This window comes from Theropithecus gelada, unplaced genomic scaffold (genome assembly GCF_003255815.1).
Source record: "Theropithecus gelada isolate Dixy unplaced genomic scaffold, Tgel_1.0 HiC_scaffold_15884, whole genome shotgun sequence".
Classification (NCBI taxonomy): domain Eukaryota; kingdom Metazoa; phylum Chordata; class Mammalia; order Primates; family Cercopithecidae; genus Theropithecus; species Theropithecus gelada.
In genome coordinates, this window is record NW_020257641.1 from 2,383,671 (window position 1) to 2,401,293 (window position 17,623).

Sequence of the window (17,623 nt, forward strand, 5' to 3'; positions counted from 1 at the left end):
GAGGCCAAGGGGTGGAGTGGTACAAATTTGGGAACAACGTCTAGAGCAGATGATTGTATGTACCAGGGGCAGTGGTTACAGGTGGAACCTTTTTCTTGTTTAGGGTTTACTATCTAGTCTGTATAAATTCTTGGAATGATTTATTACATTCAACAGCATGTACACATTGTGGCTTCTGTGAAACTACCAAGCTAGTACCAGTACTAAGAAGTAAGAAACTGTAAACTACTATTAGAAAAAGTGTTCATGGATGAATTCCCATGAATATTTGAGAATATAACATAGGGAATTTCAGAGTCTGCCCACAGGACATTCCTGGAAGGAGCAAAGATGACAATTGTGGATGGTTTTTGGCCCTGGAGAGGCACCCCTACATTGAGAATGCTTTCTGAGTTCTCTTCCTCCTTGCCTGGTTAATACACCTGTCAAATCTGACACCTAAACACTGCACAAGTAGCCAACTTTGGTCACTGCTGCAGCAGCAGCCCAGGTTTGTAGTATCTGCACACACATGCATGCACACACACACACACTCACATACATGCACTTTTAATGTAGTTTCTACCATGTAATTATGTAATGCTTGTCAAAATATTTAGAATAGAGTAACTACCAACTCATTCACTGAACTGTGACTATAATTTCTCAAATAATTTTTTAAATTAAATCTGCCCCAAATTTCTCCCCCAGATTCTTATATACTACAATTTCAAAACCACAAGTATTTGAATTTAAGTTGCTTTATTTTTTAAAAATGGATATCTTACTCCAGCACCAAGTGAGCTTCTTGTTTTAATTACTGCTGGTGGGTAAGGTATTGGGACCAGCAAACTGGCAGCTGGGGATCCTGCTGTCTGTTTCAGGCCACACGCTATTACGGGTCATTTAGCTCTGAGGAAGTGTGGTTTGAAGATAGTTAGTGTGTGGTTTCTTCTGCTGCCTACTCTAAGAGAAAAGACTAGCAGCAGTTTTTAGTGTGCCCTCTTATCTTTCCCCAGTAAATGCTATAGTTTTCTCAACAAAAAAAGAAATTAGTCTGCAGGATGCTTTTCATATCCCTTCACGTCCACCTTTGCTGCCTCCCTCCCCTCGACCATGGCTTTCATTCCTTCTGCCAGCTCGCCCTGTCCTCCGGCCCCAGCCACAGGCCCTGCTCCCACCTCCAGTGGGCCCTCCTGAATCTCCTTCCTCACCCCACCTTCCTCCATGTTATCTGCAACTCTGGTGAGGTGTAAAGAACTATTGTCAAATGTGTTAATTATATTTAATTTTTTAATAGGCATTTTATACTGTACGATTTCACTCATATGAAGTACTTAGAATAATCAAATTCATAGAGACAGAAAATAAAATGGTGGTTGCCCGGGGCTGTGGGGAAGCAGAATAGGGAGTTGGTGTTTAATGAATATAGCATTTCAGTTTTGCAAGATGAAAAAGTTTTGAGGGCAGACGGTGGTAATAGTTTCACAATAGCATGGTTGTACTTAATGCCACTGAATGGTACACTTAAAATGGTTAAAATAGTACATTTTATATTATGTACATTTTACCACAATCATTTTAAAAACCTGTGTTTTGGAAGTATGAATAGTGTACATATGATCTCTACAGATGACAGATATCATGTCATCTGGTCACCTCTAACTTGTTCTGAATTCAGTTCCTGTCCAGCTTCCAGAGAAATGCCTTCACTTCCTTTGCCAAGTATGAAGAGGTGGCCTTATTTAATTCAGGTTGTTCCCTAGTGTCTTCAGAATTCTTCCTTTTCTTAAACTGCTGGGACAGAGGTGAAGGTGGAGGGGTGGGAGCAGCTTTACCACTAGGTGGGACTAAGTCAGGTTGAAGAGGGAACTGAACTAAGGGCTAGGAAGTCAAAGGTCAGGCCAGGAGAGAAACCATCAAGCCCCCTTGACTCTTTCATTCCACCTACTATTTTTTTTTTTTAACCTTAAACTAAAGTTTTATTTGGGAATTTTAACTTCATTTCTTTTTCTTCAACTTTTATTTTAGGTTCGGGGATACATGCACATATTTGTTACATAGGTAAACCCATTTCACAGGGGTTTATTGTATAGATCATTTCATTACCCAGGTACTGTGCCTAGTACCTTATACCCAGTAGTTATTTTTTCTGCCCCTCTCCCTCCTCTCACCTTCCACACTCCAGTAGGCCCAGTGTGTGGTGTTTACCTCTATGTGTCCATGTGTTCTCATCATTCAGCTCTCACTTATAAGTGAGAACATGCGGTATTTGATTTTCTGTTCCTGCATTAGCTTGCCATTTGATTCCCTTTATCTCTAATATTGGTCTAAGCTTAATCTAAAATGAGGGTGTTATTTAATTCTCTAGGTGGAAAAAATTAGTAAATGCCTGTTACGTGAACATTTCTTTATGTAAATTTGTGTTTATCTTTATTTGACTATATCATTAAAGTTTATGGGTCTACCATACTTCTGGTCTGAGGCCCCAATCCCCGTGAGATTGACTGTGTCTTTGAAAATAAGATAAGCAACACAGGAAAGTTCAGAAGAACATAAATTATCTTAGATAAAGAGCATTATTGAACCTATTTTGAAACCTATTTTACCCTCAGCTCTTTATAGCTCTTCAAATTGTTGCCTGTTTCTTTGGGGATTAGGGTTTAATCAGACAGCTAATATTGTGCCTTATTTCCTTCAGTTTTTGTTGATCACATTCTGAATATAACAATTTATATCTGAAGCTTAACTGGCAAGTTCCCTGACTTTCTTCCTTCTCTCTATGTGTATGCCGGTCCTTGAGAGAAAGTTGGTAACATTTTATAAAAGATCTTGGCATTTGCCTCAGCTCCAGCTGCTATAGCAAATTCCCATAGACTGGGAGGCTTAAAGCACAGACATTTCTCACATATCTAGACTGAGAATTGTGAGATCAGGGACCAGCATGGCCGAGCTCTGGTGGGGCCCCTCTTCCGGCTTTCCTCACACGGGGTGGTGGGGAGGGGCTGCAGTCCCTTCCTCTTCCTAAAAGGACACTAATCCCATCAGGGGCGCCACCCTCATCACCTCATCTGAACCAAATCACCTTCCTAAGTCCCCACCTCCATCATGGGAATTGGGGCTTCCCCATGTGGATTCTGAGGAGACACAAACAGTCCATAGCGGGATGTTATAGTCCTTTTTTGATGGTTGCTTATTAGAGGAAATGCCCTCTAAAAAGCTTAACAAACAAGGCACAGAGGGATCAGTTTCAAAGAGAGCAGCAGGAGGGAAGGGGACTGCAATGCAAACAATGCAATGCCAGGAGCTTTTCTGTAATATTAGAGACCTATGAGAGGGGCTATAGTACAGCAGGTAAGAGCTTAGGTTCTAGAGACCTGGCTTGAAAACTCCACTTCACCATTTATTAACCATGTGACCTTGGACCTCTCTATAGATCAGTTTATGCATCTCTAAAATGAGGATAATAATAGTACTTACCTCAAAGGGTTGTTAAGAGAGTTAGATAACATATAAGCGCAACAGCTGGTACATATTAAGAGAGAGTACCAAAACAAAGACTTTAAAATTGCCAAATTAAGATTGCATCCAGAAATGGGGTAAGATAATCATTCGCTGAAGAGCAAATGAAGCAGGAAAGAGAATGTTCTCTGGTTTCCTTCTTCTGTATAAAAACCACCCTGAAGGTAGTCGCTTAATATATTATAACAACAGTCATTTATTTTGCTCATGGATCTACAACTTGGGCGTGGCCTAATGGGGAGTGCTCCTCTCTGCTCCATGCACAGTCAGCTAGGGCTGGTCAGCTGGGAGCTGAAAGACCCACTCTCAAGATGCCCCACTCAAATACTGGCTACTGTCTGGGAACTCAGATGGCCTGAGGGCTGGGAGTCTGGTTCTGTCCTGGTAGGTCTCTCCACAGGCTATGTGGGCTTCCTTACAACATGGTGACAAGGCTCTAGAATGACCATCTCAAGAGAAATGGAAGATACCAGTTGCTTAGGCCTTAGCCTTAAGAAACAGGTACAGCATGATTTCCACTGCATTCTATTAGTTAAGTAGTCCTAGAGCCCAGAATCAAGGAAGAACATATAGAGTCCATCTCTAAGTGGAAAAAGTTAGCATTTGTCATGCTTGTTGTCAGTTAACCTTCTTTTTCCAGAAAAGAAGCCAAATCCTATTATGGTAAAGTGTTCACTCTCCTCTCTAGATATTGGGATTTTTTAGTTAGAGAGTATATTTTAAATTAGAGAGTATGTTTGATTTTATGTTAAAGTAAGTTCAAGATCACTTGTTCTAGAGAAAGGACAAGAAAGAAATTTGAATTTCTGTTAAGTCATTTTATTATATTTACTTTCTGTAAGGCAAATTTCTGCTCTCTTCTACTAGGCATACAATTTCCACATGATGGTAATATAAAAGTCTACTATTTAAAAGGTTTGAGTTCAATTTTATTCAAATAGGGGATAATTATTTTAAAGTATTTAATATATTTTTATGTATAGCCTTAGCATAATTGATAAAATGTTTAAATAATAAGGTAACAGGGATAAAAGTTGTAGTTACTTCCAAAAGCACTAACATCTGCTTGCCTTAATATTTTAGTTGCCTGATTCCTATAAGTTACAGAAGAACTCTAATTCAGTATCCTATTTACCTCTGAGAAATAACAGGCATGACATATATATATATGTATTTATGTTTCTTCATTATATATCAGATTAATGGTATTTAACAATGAGAATTTAGTTTAAAATACAAAATTCCACCCAGAATAGGATTCTGTCTCTTTAAATATGAAAAACTTCTAAATAAATTTCATATTAGCCAAAATTCCTTTTGACTCAAATTCATCTGAACTGTCTTTGATTTATGATTATGGTGGCCATGCAAACTAATTTGACATGCATAATATGCATGGCAGTAGTGAAAGCAGAAGTTCAGCAATTCCACTGAAAATTGTACTTGCACTGCTATATCTGCTTCTGAATTATGGTACTTGGAATTTTGTGCCCTTAAGGAACTGTTTGTTTTTCCAGACTGGCTAATGCATCAGGAACTTGGCTTCAAATAATTATTATTAAGCAAATACCCTGACACCTTTTCTATGGGATTTATCAGAGCTGTGAAATTAATTGAAGATTGAGTATATGTGATAAATGGGAAAAGCCCCAGGAGTTTTTGTTTGTTTCAATTCAGGAAAATGCAAACATGCAGCTTTTAGCAGAGGAGCCGTGAGTGTCAGACTTTGCTTTGCTGGGACAGCCTTGAGCACACCCTTGGGTTACTGACCTAGGGCAGCACAGCCTGTGTGGCTATGTGAGTCCACTGGCCTCATCTTCAAAGACCTTATTTGGACAGTTTAACACTTCACATTGCACATTACCCAAGGCCTACTTAGGTTCTGAGGGGCATAAATACCTCACACACATGTGTAACTAACTTGTAATGTTAGTGTTATCTACCCAGCGCTGGTAGAGTAGCTGACACTCAGTGGGACCTGAGCACCTATTAGGATGAATTGCCTTACCTTCATATATTCTGTTTTTCAGAATTAGGAAACATCTCAGAGAGTGAAGATTGACTGCATATCTCTAACAGAGCCTGATTTAAGATAAGATTTGTGAGTTTGGTAGAAAATCCTATGAAGTTTTCATTTTACTGTTGACTGAAGACCATCCCCTGTACGGTGACCCTTATTCAGAATTTTTATCAGAAACCTAGGGCCCTGAACATGAGTATATAAAGTCCGATGCAGGCCTGTACCCTGTCGGGGATCTTGTGTGCTCACAGTACAGCTACGCTCCTCTCAAAGAGACGTCATCGCTAAGGAACAATGGTTTAAAAACAAATACCAGTGCAAATTAATTAGAAACAGGGCACTGCCTGACATTAGGAACTCTGCATTCAGACTGTAGATCTCTCAAAAGCACATTTAGAGACATCTGGTCAGGATGAAGCAGGGTGCTCACACTGCAATGAACCTTTTTTGTGCGAAATTACTAGTTAGTGACAAACAAAATATAAAAAGAGACCTCCAGAAAGGCACACTCAGGCTCAGAAACAAGCTGAACAACTCCACAGAGCAGGAACAGCGTAGAAATGCCGAGTGGGTTGCAGGGTGGAGCCACGGGCTTGCAGGCTCCAGGTTTTGAAGCAGTCAGGCAGTGTTGGAGACCACTCCGTGGGCTAAAGGAGACCGCAAGTGTCTCACTGATTCAGGGGATCCGCACCTGGCCTGCAGCCAGGAGAAGAGGTGAGCTGCCCCACCTTTGCACTCCCCGTGAAAGGAAGCTGGAAACCTTCTGCTGACCTGTTGCCTGGACCTGGGGCCTTGTCCCTGGTTGTGGACAGAGGAAAGTGTAAACGACAGTACTAACCAGCTTGTGGTGCAGAGGTGAGCCACGTTACCTGCTGGCCCAGTGACTGAGTTCACTGTAGCACTAAAATAGCTGGCTGGCAGGAGCCCCAATACACAGTTATAAAATTGAATATAGATTAAATCCTTTTACTCAAAGTGAGCCTGCAAATCCAAATTCCAAAACACATGAATAAATCTTGTGCTAAGAAAGCCAAAACCCAACCATCAGAATATAATTGAATGAAATGAATTATTAAAAACAGTTTAATAAAACTTTAAAATAGATATACTTAGGATTCTCAAGGAGATGACTGAGACAAACTTCCACTTTAAAATATCAAGAAATTATGAAACAAAAATAGGTGGACATTTTCTTAAAGATCAGATAGATAAAAACAACCAATTAGAAATCTTAAAAATTCAAAATATAGACACTGAAAACTTAAATCTCAATAAATTGAATAAACTCTACACTGGACACAGTTGAAGAAAAGACTAATAGATTGGAAGATAGTAATAATACAGGAATTCACCCAGAATAGAGTATATAGAGATTACATTTTACATGAAGGGAAATTAGTGTGTATGGAAGCTAAACTGAAAAGCTCCAAGATATATATGTCTAGTAAATTAGAGTTCTGTCAGGTGAGAGTGGAGGGAATGGTACAGAATAATACCAAGCTTTTCAGAATTAAAGATAACTGTGAAGATTTGATCAGTGCATTCAAATATTAATATCTAGCAGGATAAAGATAAATTTCTACCTAGACACATAAGAGTCAAGCTGCAGAGCATCAAGAATAAAGAGAAATCTTGCCTGTAATTCCAGCACTCTGGGAGGCCAAGGCAGGAGAATCACTTGAACCCAGGAGTTTGAGACCAACCTGGGCAACAAAGTGAAATCCCATCTCTATAAATAAATAAATAAATAAGAAAAAAAGAGAAACCTTAAAAAGCTGCCAGAGAGAAAAGAGTGATAATCTACAAAAAAATGACAACAGTTCTTCATCAGCAAAAAACAATTAAAGAAAGATGTGGAATAAATATTTTCAAAATGCCAAGGGAAAATAAACAGTCAACCTGAAATTTTCCCCAAGGAAGAAAATAAAAAATAAGGTTCTTTACATAAGAATTTCCCACACACAATCCTCACTAAAAGAAAGTTTAAAAGGCATATGCCAGCAAGAAGAAAAACATATTCAGAAAGTAGCCATGGGAATCGAAAGAGAATGGCAAACACCAAAATTAATTACATATGTTGGTAAATGTAATTAAGTAACCATTTTTAAAAGTCAGTATTTTTTGTTGTTTAAGCTAAAGCTACAACTCAACATAGCATATACAAGATGGAGGGGTAAGAAAGAGTCTTCAATAGGCAGGTAGGGCTGACCACACTGTATTTGGGAGGATAGAAATACTAGATATGTGTAGACTTTGTTGGGAATTTTCAAGAAGTAAGAAATTTTTTTTTTTTTTTTGACAGGGCCTGTGCTCTGTCACCCAGGCTGGAGTGCAGTGATGTGATCTTGGCTCACTGGAACCTCTGCTTTCCAGGCTCCAGCCATTTGCCCATCTCAGCCTCCCAAGCAGCTGGGACTACAGGTACATGCAACTGCACCCAGCTAATTTTTGTATTTTTTGTAGAGATGGGGTTTTGCTACATTGCCCAGGCTGGTCTTGAAGTCCTGAGTTCAAGTGGTCCGCCCGCCTCAGCCTCCCAAAGTGCTTGGATTACAGGCATGAGCCACAGCACCCAGCTGTCAATAAGATATATCTTTTAAAAATTTAGAGTAATAATTAAAATCATAGAAATGCAATCTATAGCTGCCAAGTCATAGGAGGAAAAAAAGTAGAAATATAAAAGCAATCAGTCCAGCAAGAGGCAAAAGAACAAAAATGAAGCAAAGATGTTTTTTAGAAAACACAAAACAAGGTGGTAGAAATAAGTTCAAATATATCTATTATTAATTGTAACAAATGAAAACAGATTAAATTCACCTATTAAAAGGAAAAGATTATCCCACCTGCTAAACATTTTTTAATCCAGCTATATCCTACTTTCTGGAGACACATCTAAAATAAAACTTTTCAGGAAGTTTGAAAATGAAGGAATGGAAGAAGTATGTATACCAAGCAAATTTTAACAAAAAAAAAACTCCTTCATGATTAAGTGGAAAAAAAGCTTAGAAATAGATAGAAGAAAATTTCCTTGACCTGATAAAGGCTGTCACAAACTTTCTAGAAACATCATTCTTAGTGGTAAAAATTAAAGTATTTCCAATAAAGTCAAAATAAGAAAAAGATGCTCTTCACTTCAATTCAGTATTATATTAGAAGTCATCAATGCAATGATCAGGAAAAGATATATGAGTTATAAGAGTTGGAAAAGTAAATAGGAAAGAGTCTCTCTCTCTTTTTTTTTTTTTTTTAGATTTTATGACTTACACTGGGATTATAGGTGCAAGCCACTGTGCCTGGCCTAGACTGTATAATTTTCTACATAGAAAATCTGAAGAAATCTACATATAAACTTCTACAACCCATAAAAGACTTTAGCAGGGTTTTAGATCAAAATCCAAAAGTAGCATTGCAATACACTAGTACTAATGAATTATAAAAGACAAACATTCCATTCACTATGTCACAGAAGCTATAAGATACCTGGTGCTATGGTCTGAATGTTTGTTTCCCCCTCAAAATGCATGTGTTTAAATCTAACCCCCAAGGTGATATATTAGGAAGTGGGGCCTTTGGGAGGTGATGAAGCCATGAGGGCAAAGCCCTCATGAACAGGATTAGTGTCCTTATAAAAGAGATCTGGAGAGCTCCATAACCCCTTCCATTATGCAAAGACACAGTGAAAAGATGGTCATCTATGAACCAGGAAGTGGGTCTGCACCAGACACTAAATCTGCCAGCACCTTGATCTTAGACTTCCCGGCCTCCAGAACCGTGAGGAATAAATTTCTGTTGTTCATAAGCCACCCAGTCTATGTTATTCTGTGATAGCAACCCAAACATACCAAAACACCTAGGGAAAAACTTAACCAAAATGTGTAAGCTTACTATGGAGACACTTATAAAATTTGACTGAGGACATAAAATTAAACCTTAATAAATTAGAGACATACCGTGTTTATAGTTTAGAACGGATTTCAATTTTCTCCAAAACAATGATTGATAAAACTGACTACCTTAAAATTAAAACTTTATGTCCAACAAAAAAACACCACAAATAAATCAAAAAATAAACTATGGTTTGGAAAAGATACTTGTAATGCATATAATTAACTAAATTAATATTAGAATTTACAAATGAGGCCAGGCATGGTGGCTCATGCATGTAATCCTAGCATTTTGGGAGGCCAAGGCAAGAGGATCACTTGAGTCCAGGAGTTTGAGACAAGCCTGGGAACATAGTGGGAACTCATTTCTACAAAAAATTTAAAAACTAGTTAGGCATGGTGGTGCACACCTGTGGTCCCAGCTACTCAGGAGACTGAGGTGGGAGGATCACTTGAGCCCAGAACATCAAGGCTGCAGTGAGCTATGATTATGCCACTGCACTCCAGACAGGGTGACAAAGTGAGACTCTGTCTCAAAAAAAAAAAAAAAGAATTTACAAATGAATAAGAGAACAAAACAACTGAATAGAGAAATGGGCAAAGGATATGCACAGGCAATTCACAGGAGAGGGAACCCAAATGAATAAACAGGAACAGAAACTTAACCTCAAAAGAATGAGAATGAAAGTGAAATGAGATGCCATTTCACCTCCAACAGGTTGACAGACGTTAAAATGCCTGAGAATCCTAAATGTTGGTAAGCAACAGAAACTCTCCTATTCTGCTAGTAAAAGTGTAAATTGGTAAAGGGCTTTGAAAAATATTTTAGTCATATCTAGTGAATTTAATATTTTTACTTTGCTACTAACGAGAAATCCCATTTGGGGTTATTCCCAAAGTAGCTCTACTGCAGGTGCACGTGGAGTCATGCAGTAGGATCTTCACTGCCACACTGCAATAGTGAAAAAATGCAGACAGCCTAAATGCCCATCAACAGGAGAGTGGCTGAATAAAGTGTGGTATGATTATATAATGGAATACTCTTCACTAGTTAAAATGAATGAACAGACCTTTACATATTTCCATGGATAAGTCTCAAAATCATAGTGTTGAGCAAAAGTAACAAGTTTCAGAGCAATCTTGTTAAAAACAAACAATATACTATATATTTTATGCATACCACATATTGTATGCATACATATGTAAGTAGTAATTACTAGAATGCATGAGAATGGTAGAACAGTGAATACAGGGTAGGGGTCACTTATAAAATTTGATTGAGGACATAAAATTAAACCTGAATAAATTAGAGACATGCCATGTTCATAGATTGGAACAGATTTTAATTTTCTCCAAAATAAAGACTGATAAAACTGACTATCCTTTAAAGAAGGGAGGAAGAGAGAGAATTGGGGAAGGAGCTACAGGGAGCTTCAACTCTTTTGTAATGTTTTATTTCTTTAAAAACATAATACTGATATGCCCAAAGCAAAAGATTTGTTAGAGCTCAGTAGTAGATAAAGGGGTTGTTATTTTATTGTTCTTTACATTTTTTCTTTATATTTGAAATATTTCACAGATTTTTTAAAGATAGTGAATTTTAAAGCCAAATAAAAATGTTTTGGGCATAATTTTAAAAGCCATATGTGAGTTATATCATATCCCCAAAATTGCTACTGAAAAAAGGGTTATTTTGCTTCACACCAACAAATATTTGTTGAGCCTTTGGTCCATGCGACACTCTGGGATACACTGGAGACCCAAATGGACTTGGTCTCTGCCTTCACAGGACTCTGAATCTCCAGGGAAGACAGACTCTGGGCAGGCAGGGAAGCCTGTCATTATTGGAGACGTCCACAGACAGATGGGTTCGGATGGGTCCTGCCCAGAAAGTAGAGCCCAGCTGGCCTGGCAGCTCTGCTCAAACCAGATTACAACTGTGTTCTCCTGGGAATATGAACTGGAAAATGAGAGGGGATGGGCAGTTGGCAGGGAGGCCAGAAGCTAAAAGGATAAGAGGCAGGGTCAGCCTCGAGGCAGGAGGGCTGTGATGGGGTGAGGGCTCAGAAGGCGTGGGGTAAAGAAGAGATGTACAGAGTCAAAGATGAAGCTAGCCAGTGGCTGAAGGAGAAGGGAGGGGGTGCAAACAGATCAGGAATGCAGGGAGTGGATGGGTCACTTGAAAGGAGGCACTTGACTTCCTACTGCTGCAAGGGGACCCGATAACCTGCCCCCAGCACTGCATAGGACGTAGAATTACCGTGGAGACTCTGCTCCCCCAGGCAGTCAACTCTGACTGACTTGGATTGCCCTGATGGAAGGACAGGACTTTATGGGAAGCATGGGGCACTCCAAGAAATGCTACCGCTGCCACAGCTCCTGGGGTGCTGTAAGCAACAGCTTCAAGCTAGCTTAGAAGTCTGCCTTGTCTTGGGGTGACAGACCATTTCTGAGTACATAGACCTCCTCCACGTTCTCTAATGGTTGCTGGACTTCTGACCAAATAAAGAGTACCTAGCCTATTTCAATCAAGCACAGCCCAAGGTGTGATTTCTTCCATGCTGTCCCATCTGTGAAAGGCCAGGGGTCTCCCAGGCTTTCTATAAGCCCATCTGTTTGGCCTTTCCTTGGTTCGGTGAGGCCGAGCTGTGTGGTAGAGACTGCCTTTTCCTATCACTGCAACTCTGGAAGATAAACCTAACAGTACTCGAGGGGTAGCAAGGACAGTGGTGTGAGGAGTATGGACACCCAGCACAATCGACTGTGTAAAATCCGGTTCTGCCACTAACTAAATACATCACCTCGTGTGGAACACTTACCCGCTCTTGTGCCTCAGTTTCCTCTTCTGTAAGTGGGGATAATCACGGCACCATCTCATAGGATTAAAATAGTTACTACATGGAAAATGCATGGGATTACTCCTGGCACACAGGAAGTGCCAGATCAGCATTGGCAGTCATCATCGTTTATTATATAACTTAAGTCTCCATTCCTTGCTACCAAAAGAACCAGCAATACAGAAAAATAATATTTTTATTTTCTTTTTTGTTTTGCAGCAAAAGTTATGTTATTCCTTTGCAGTGCAGCTGCCCTGTAGATTTTGAGTTCTATATCACTTTGATTCAGTCTCATCAAGCCTTTGCTATTGAGCCAACATCAGGTAAGGAGTGTGAAGATTTCAGGTTTCCTGGCTCATGCCTGTAATCCCAGCACTTTGGGAGGCCGAGGCGGGCGGATCACGAGATCAGGAGATCGAGACCATCTTGGCTAGCACAGTGAAACCCCGTCTCTACTAAAAATACAAAAAATTAGCCGGGTGTGGTGGCAGGCGCCTGTAGTCCCAGCTGCTCTGGAGGCTGAGGCAGGAGAATGGTGTGAACCCAGGAGGCAGAGCTTGCAGTGAGCGGAGATCACGCCACTGCACTCCAGCCTGGGCAACAGAGCGAGACTCCATCTCAAAAAAAAAAAAAAAAATTTCAAGTTTCCAATTTCTTTTGAGTTCTCAGGTCAAAGAGAGGATTTGAAAAGTAGGTGTCAAGTTCTAAAAACAAGAATAAGCTGCACTCAAAAGTTACATTTTCAAACACATAACAGTAATGAATTTTACGCATAACTGACATGATGTAAAATGGAATTGGACACGTCAGAAAAATGACACTTTGGGATCATTTGTATCATGCAGATAATTTTTAATAATGTTCAGGTAAGTTTCTTCCAAGATCGAAACTTAAAATTGGAGATTGATCCATTTCCATTCTAAGTTTGGCTCCTGGTGCATCCTTGGTTTGGTATCCACCTTATAATTCAATATCAGATAAAATAGGAATCTTCTTTCTTCCAGAGCTTTTAGAATCTTAGTGAAGGGTCTGATGAATTTGTCTCATCTGTGGTGTGGACAGTATGTTTTTGCATGCCCCAGAGGACATAGATCGCTAGGCTGCTAAGGACATTTGAAAGTGAGATTTTACACCTAAAGTAATCTCTGCTTCCCAGTTCCTGTCTCTTGATATTTAGGTTTGGGATTCAAGTATCTGTCCACAGTGGTCTACTGTGGTCTACTGTGGACAGATATTTAAAATCGTTAAATTTAAACAATTTAACAATTGCTAAAATGGTTTTAAGTCTACATATTCATTTGTTTACAACTCTTTCAGTACTGCAAGTACATATTGTGTCCGACAAATGAGTGTTTAAAGCAGAAACTGTGAATTAATTCTAAATTATGAAATGTACATAGATTATTTTCTAGAGGACCAGGAGCCATTCTGAGATTTTTTAAAAATATAAGGTAACCACTGTTTACATTGCAAAAAAACAGGACTTGATTCTCTTTTCAGAGAGAAGAGGCTTATTATTTTCAGCTGTGTGGGCCTGAAAAAGAAGGGAAAATAAGTGGTCACTAAAATTATACTAAACAAGATAATATTTCAGATGTTAAGTATAGTTGATATTCTTACAGTAGGTTTCCTGTGGGTCCCTGCCCCTCTGATGGTCCATAATTCTGTTAAGTTCCATGGGCAGAAGGGACCACTACAGTTTCTGAGCAGTCATGATGGGAGCTGTTTTAGACAGGTCAGCGTGCAGGTTTACAGGTATGACTGAGGTGGGTACAGACAGGAGTCCAGGAATTCGTGGTGTTGGAAAGAACTCACGTAGCACTTGAGATCTTGAAGTGAGCTAACATCAGTAACCAGGAAAAGGAAGAAAAACTTGACAGCTTATGGCCTAGCCATACTTCTTTAAAAAACAGTGACCTAAGACTCAGAATATTAATTTACCTAGAGGGTTTTGAAACACAACCTATTCCAAATCAGGGTAGTACGTAGATCATAAAATACAGCATTAAGCAGAATTGACTGACAACTATGTATGACACACTTAAAAAAATCATGCAGGCCTTTCTCCCAGTGCTCGGATTATAAAATGCGGAGCCACATAATTCAGACAAATGCATGATACATGAGATACTTTGTCTGATTCATCAGATAAGAGTTTGTGGTTGTTTGGTACTTTATTTATTACTTAATATTTTAAATTTGTCCTTTAAGTGAAATTCAATTGAATATACCAGTTTGGAGTTGAGAGAGAGGGGAGTGCTAGGGACATACACTTGGGTGTCACTGGGTGTTGTACATTTATTTGTACAGCCATGGGACTGGACGTGAGGTCACCTTGGGAGTGAATGTGAATAGAGAAGTGGACCAAGGACCATTCAGACACTCAGAGGACAGCAAGGGGAAGTGGATCCAGGAACAAAGAAAGACCAAGGAAGAAAATCAGGAAAGTGCAGTGCAAAAGAAGAGAATGAAGGAAAGAAGGAAAGAAGCCCGGCCAGCCAGGGCTCTTGATCTTTGGGATCCGTCTTTTGCTGGTTTGAATGACCTGCATTGTGTGGATGGTGCTGCTGATGTGGCATTCCATACTGGTCTCATGGGCTCTGCCCTTCAGCCTCCTCGGTAGCTATTTTATGAATCTCAGGCCATCGTTGCTCCACCAGTCTCAGAAACATTCTTGTTTTGGTTCCCACTTTGATGATGTATCAGTACATCTTTGGCTGTTACACTTTTGAGGTTCCAGAATTTCACCTGCAGTGAAGAAAGCCTTGGCTGCATGGAGAGTGAGTGCAGCTCTGACGATCTTTGTGCTCACTGGGCTCCTGACTTGCCAGGTATTTGGCTTGACTCGGAGGCCATACAGCTGGACAGTCATGGATGGCTTTTTGGCCACAAGGCATTATTGCCTCTGTTTTACAAACTGGGTTCAGATAGACTAAGAAACTGGGCTAATTTTACACAGTTAGCATGTGTATTTGTAGACAGTGTTTCAAGCACATGTTTGGTAACTGATTTCTAAAAGACTTGGGACATCCATAGTCTGCTAGGTTATGAAGCCGTATCTTCTCTAGGAACTAGAAGCATCATCTATGCATACCTTCCAGGCATGTTATGCTCAAGTTTGCCAAATGAAAACACAATTTGAATCAAGCTATTAATAATTCTATTTATAAGGTATGCCCTCAACTTTAACTCAACTGGCCATCGTTAAGATGCCAGTGTGCCCTGTAGTTGTCAAAAGCTCGACCTGCTGTTGTTGGGGCCAAGATATTCCTGAGACTGGAGAAAATGAATAAAAGATTTTATGACCTTCCTGTACTGCTGACAAGAAATCATGTGCAACCAAAACTTCAAGAACACTCTGTTGATAATTTTGGAAGAGCCAGCAATACATGACTTTGGCCAAGATTTTTTTTTCCGTGAACTCTGAAGAGAAGAATTGACCAAGATCTTATTAGCATCGGAGATCAGGCAAATGGCACAAAAAAATTGTTGAACTTGTCTACTTATCACTATTTTGTGATCCTGGGCATTCCCTTGTTGTCACATGTGCTAAGGAAGAATTCATCTAACTCATATAAATGGTAAATTATAGCATTAAATGACTGGCTAAGCAAGACTTCCTTGGGAGCTGTTGCTTAGAGTTCTTATATAAAGTTTCAATAAGTTCATTCTCTCTTTTTTTAATTATAAGAAATATATAAGCCACTTACAAATAATTTTATATTTTGCATTTTCTTCTGAAATGTACATTTTTTTACAACTTTATATCAGTTTGGGAATAAACCCCAGAGCCTCTGCCCTTGCTTTGGCCTCAAACCACTTTTTGGTTCTAGACATTACCTAGGGGCCACCAATCCAGCAGGAAGCACCTTCTAGCAAAGAACAAATTCCCATCCTCCAGCATGAGCACAAAGACACCAAGAGCAGGGTAACCTGCCTGTCGAGGTTCAAAGCACTCTCATGCAGCACCTGCTCTGGGCAGCCTGTCTGGACTTGCCCATAGTCCAATCATGCCATCTCAGCTGGGCTCAGCCATACTCCTGGCTGTACCTGCCACTGTGCTGTCCACACACCAGCATTTACCCACTTACATTTCAAAAGGGAGCATGTGCTGGTTCCTTTTTGCCTCTTTTTTCTCCAAAGGCCCGTTGGCCCCTGGCTGAGGTAGTTTATCACATAATAAGCCCTACCTGCAGGGTCCAGCAGCCTTTGGGAATCCAGGGCAGAGCCATTACATCCACAGGGGAAAATGATGAGGGGAGGTTTCGCCTACTTCTCCTCCCTGCCTCACTGTACTCCTGCGGACAGGTGAGACAGAAGACCCCCAAACCCCAGCACAAACTGTGCAGGGGACAGATCAGGATTGTCAAGGGAAGGGTAAGACTGGATCTCCAGCACACAGCGCAGGCCCTCATAAAATGCTTCTTGCTGGTAGTTAGGACCATGATGAACAGACTCATCTCAGAAAACGTATACTGGCTATATAACTGCTTACAGAAATGACAACATGCAGGTCTTTGGCAAGGTTCACTTCCAACAAGTAACGGAAATTAGTGAGATAACCAGCAAAGGGCCTCTGATAATGACAGCCTTCCGGGTCAGCAAATGGAGGAACAGCCGGGGGGCCATATGCAGGGTTGGAAAAGAGTCCTCATGAGAGGTAAAATCGAGAGATCAAACCTTTAAAAGATTTTCCAAAGCACCAAACCCAATAGTGAGGAAGGGGAGAATAATTAGGGATAGTTAATATATGAGATGCAAATGAGTTCCCTAGCTTTTAGAGGATGTAGGTAATTAATGACACACTGAAGAAGTCAGGAAAAGCTGGACAGACAGGTTGCAATTTTCTATCACGTTGGTAGCAATGGTCAGTTTTACCTGGTGCTCAATATACCCTTGATGGGTGTCTGGTTGCACACAGCATGGCTGGCGTGATGTTCATAATTGCTTCTATTTACTGATTGTTAGCCACATGCCAGGTGCTATGCTAAGCACATCACATGCACTATCTCATTGAATTCCATAACCCTGTCCAAGAGGACCATTTGACGGGCTGTCATTCTGGGCTGGTTGAGCTCAGTTGACCACAGCCGCAGTCAGTGAACTTGACCCAGAGGACAATGCCTGTACCTTAACGAAACTCTTACCTCACACCTCTACTGCGCATACAGAAGTGCTTGTTCCAGCAAAGCCAGGAAGAAGTCAGAGATGGTTTGGCCCAGCCTCTCACCCTGCTGGGAAAGCCAGTGTTCCAGGAGGCTGGAAGAGAATGCAGCTTTCATGATAGACAGCAGGCACTTCTGCGGGTCCCACAACGCTGGTCTGGGGTAGGTGCCATGCCGGAAAACAGGCAACAGCAACAACGGGGAAAAAAGAGCCAC

General features: G+C 40.3%; 1 protein-coding gene across 1 annotated transcript in view; it reads left to right on the forward strand.

The window, feature by feature from the left end:
* The window catches only part of LOC112617152 (cilia- and flagella-associated protein 221), a 110,805-nt gene that overhangs the window by 25,837 nt on the left and 67,345 nt on the right, over positions 1-17,623 (forward strand). The window contains exon 7 of the mRNA XM_025373891.1: positions 12,462-12,565. Coding sequence (XP_025229676.1) covers positions 12,462-12,565 — 104 coding nt within the window. The remainder of the gene's footprint in view (positions 1-12,461; positions 12,566-17,623) is intronic.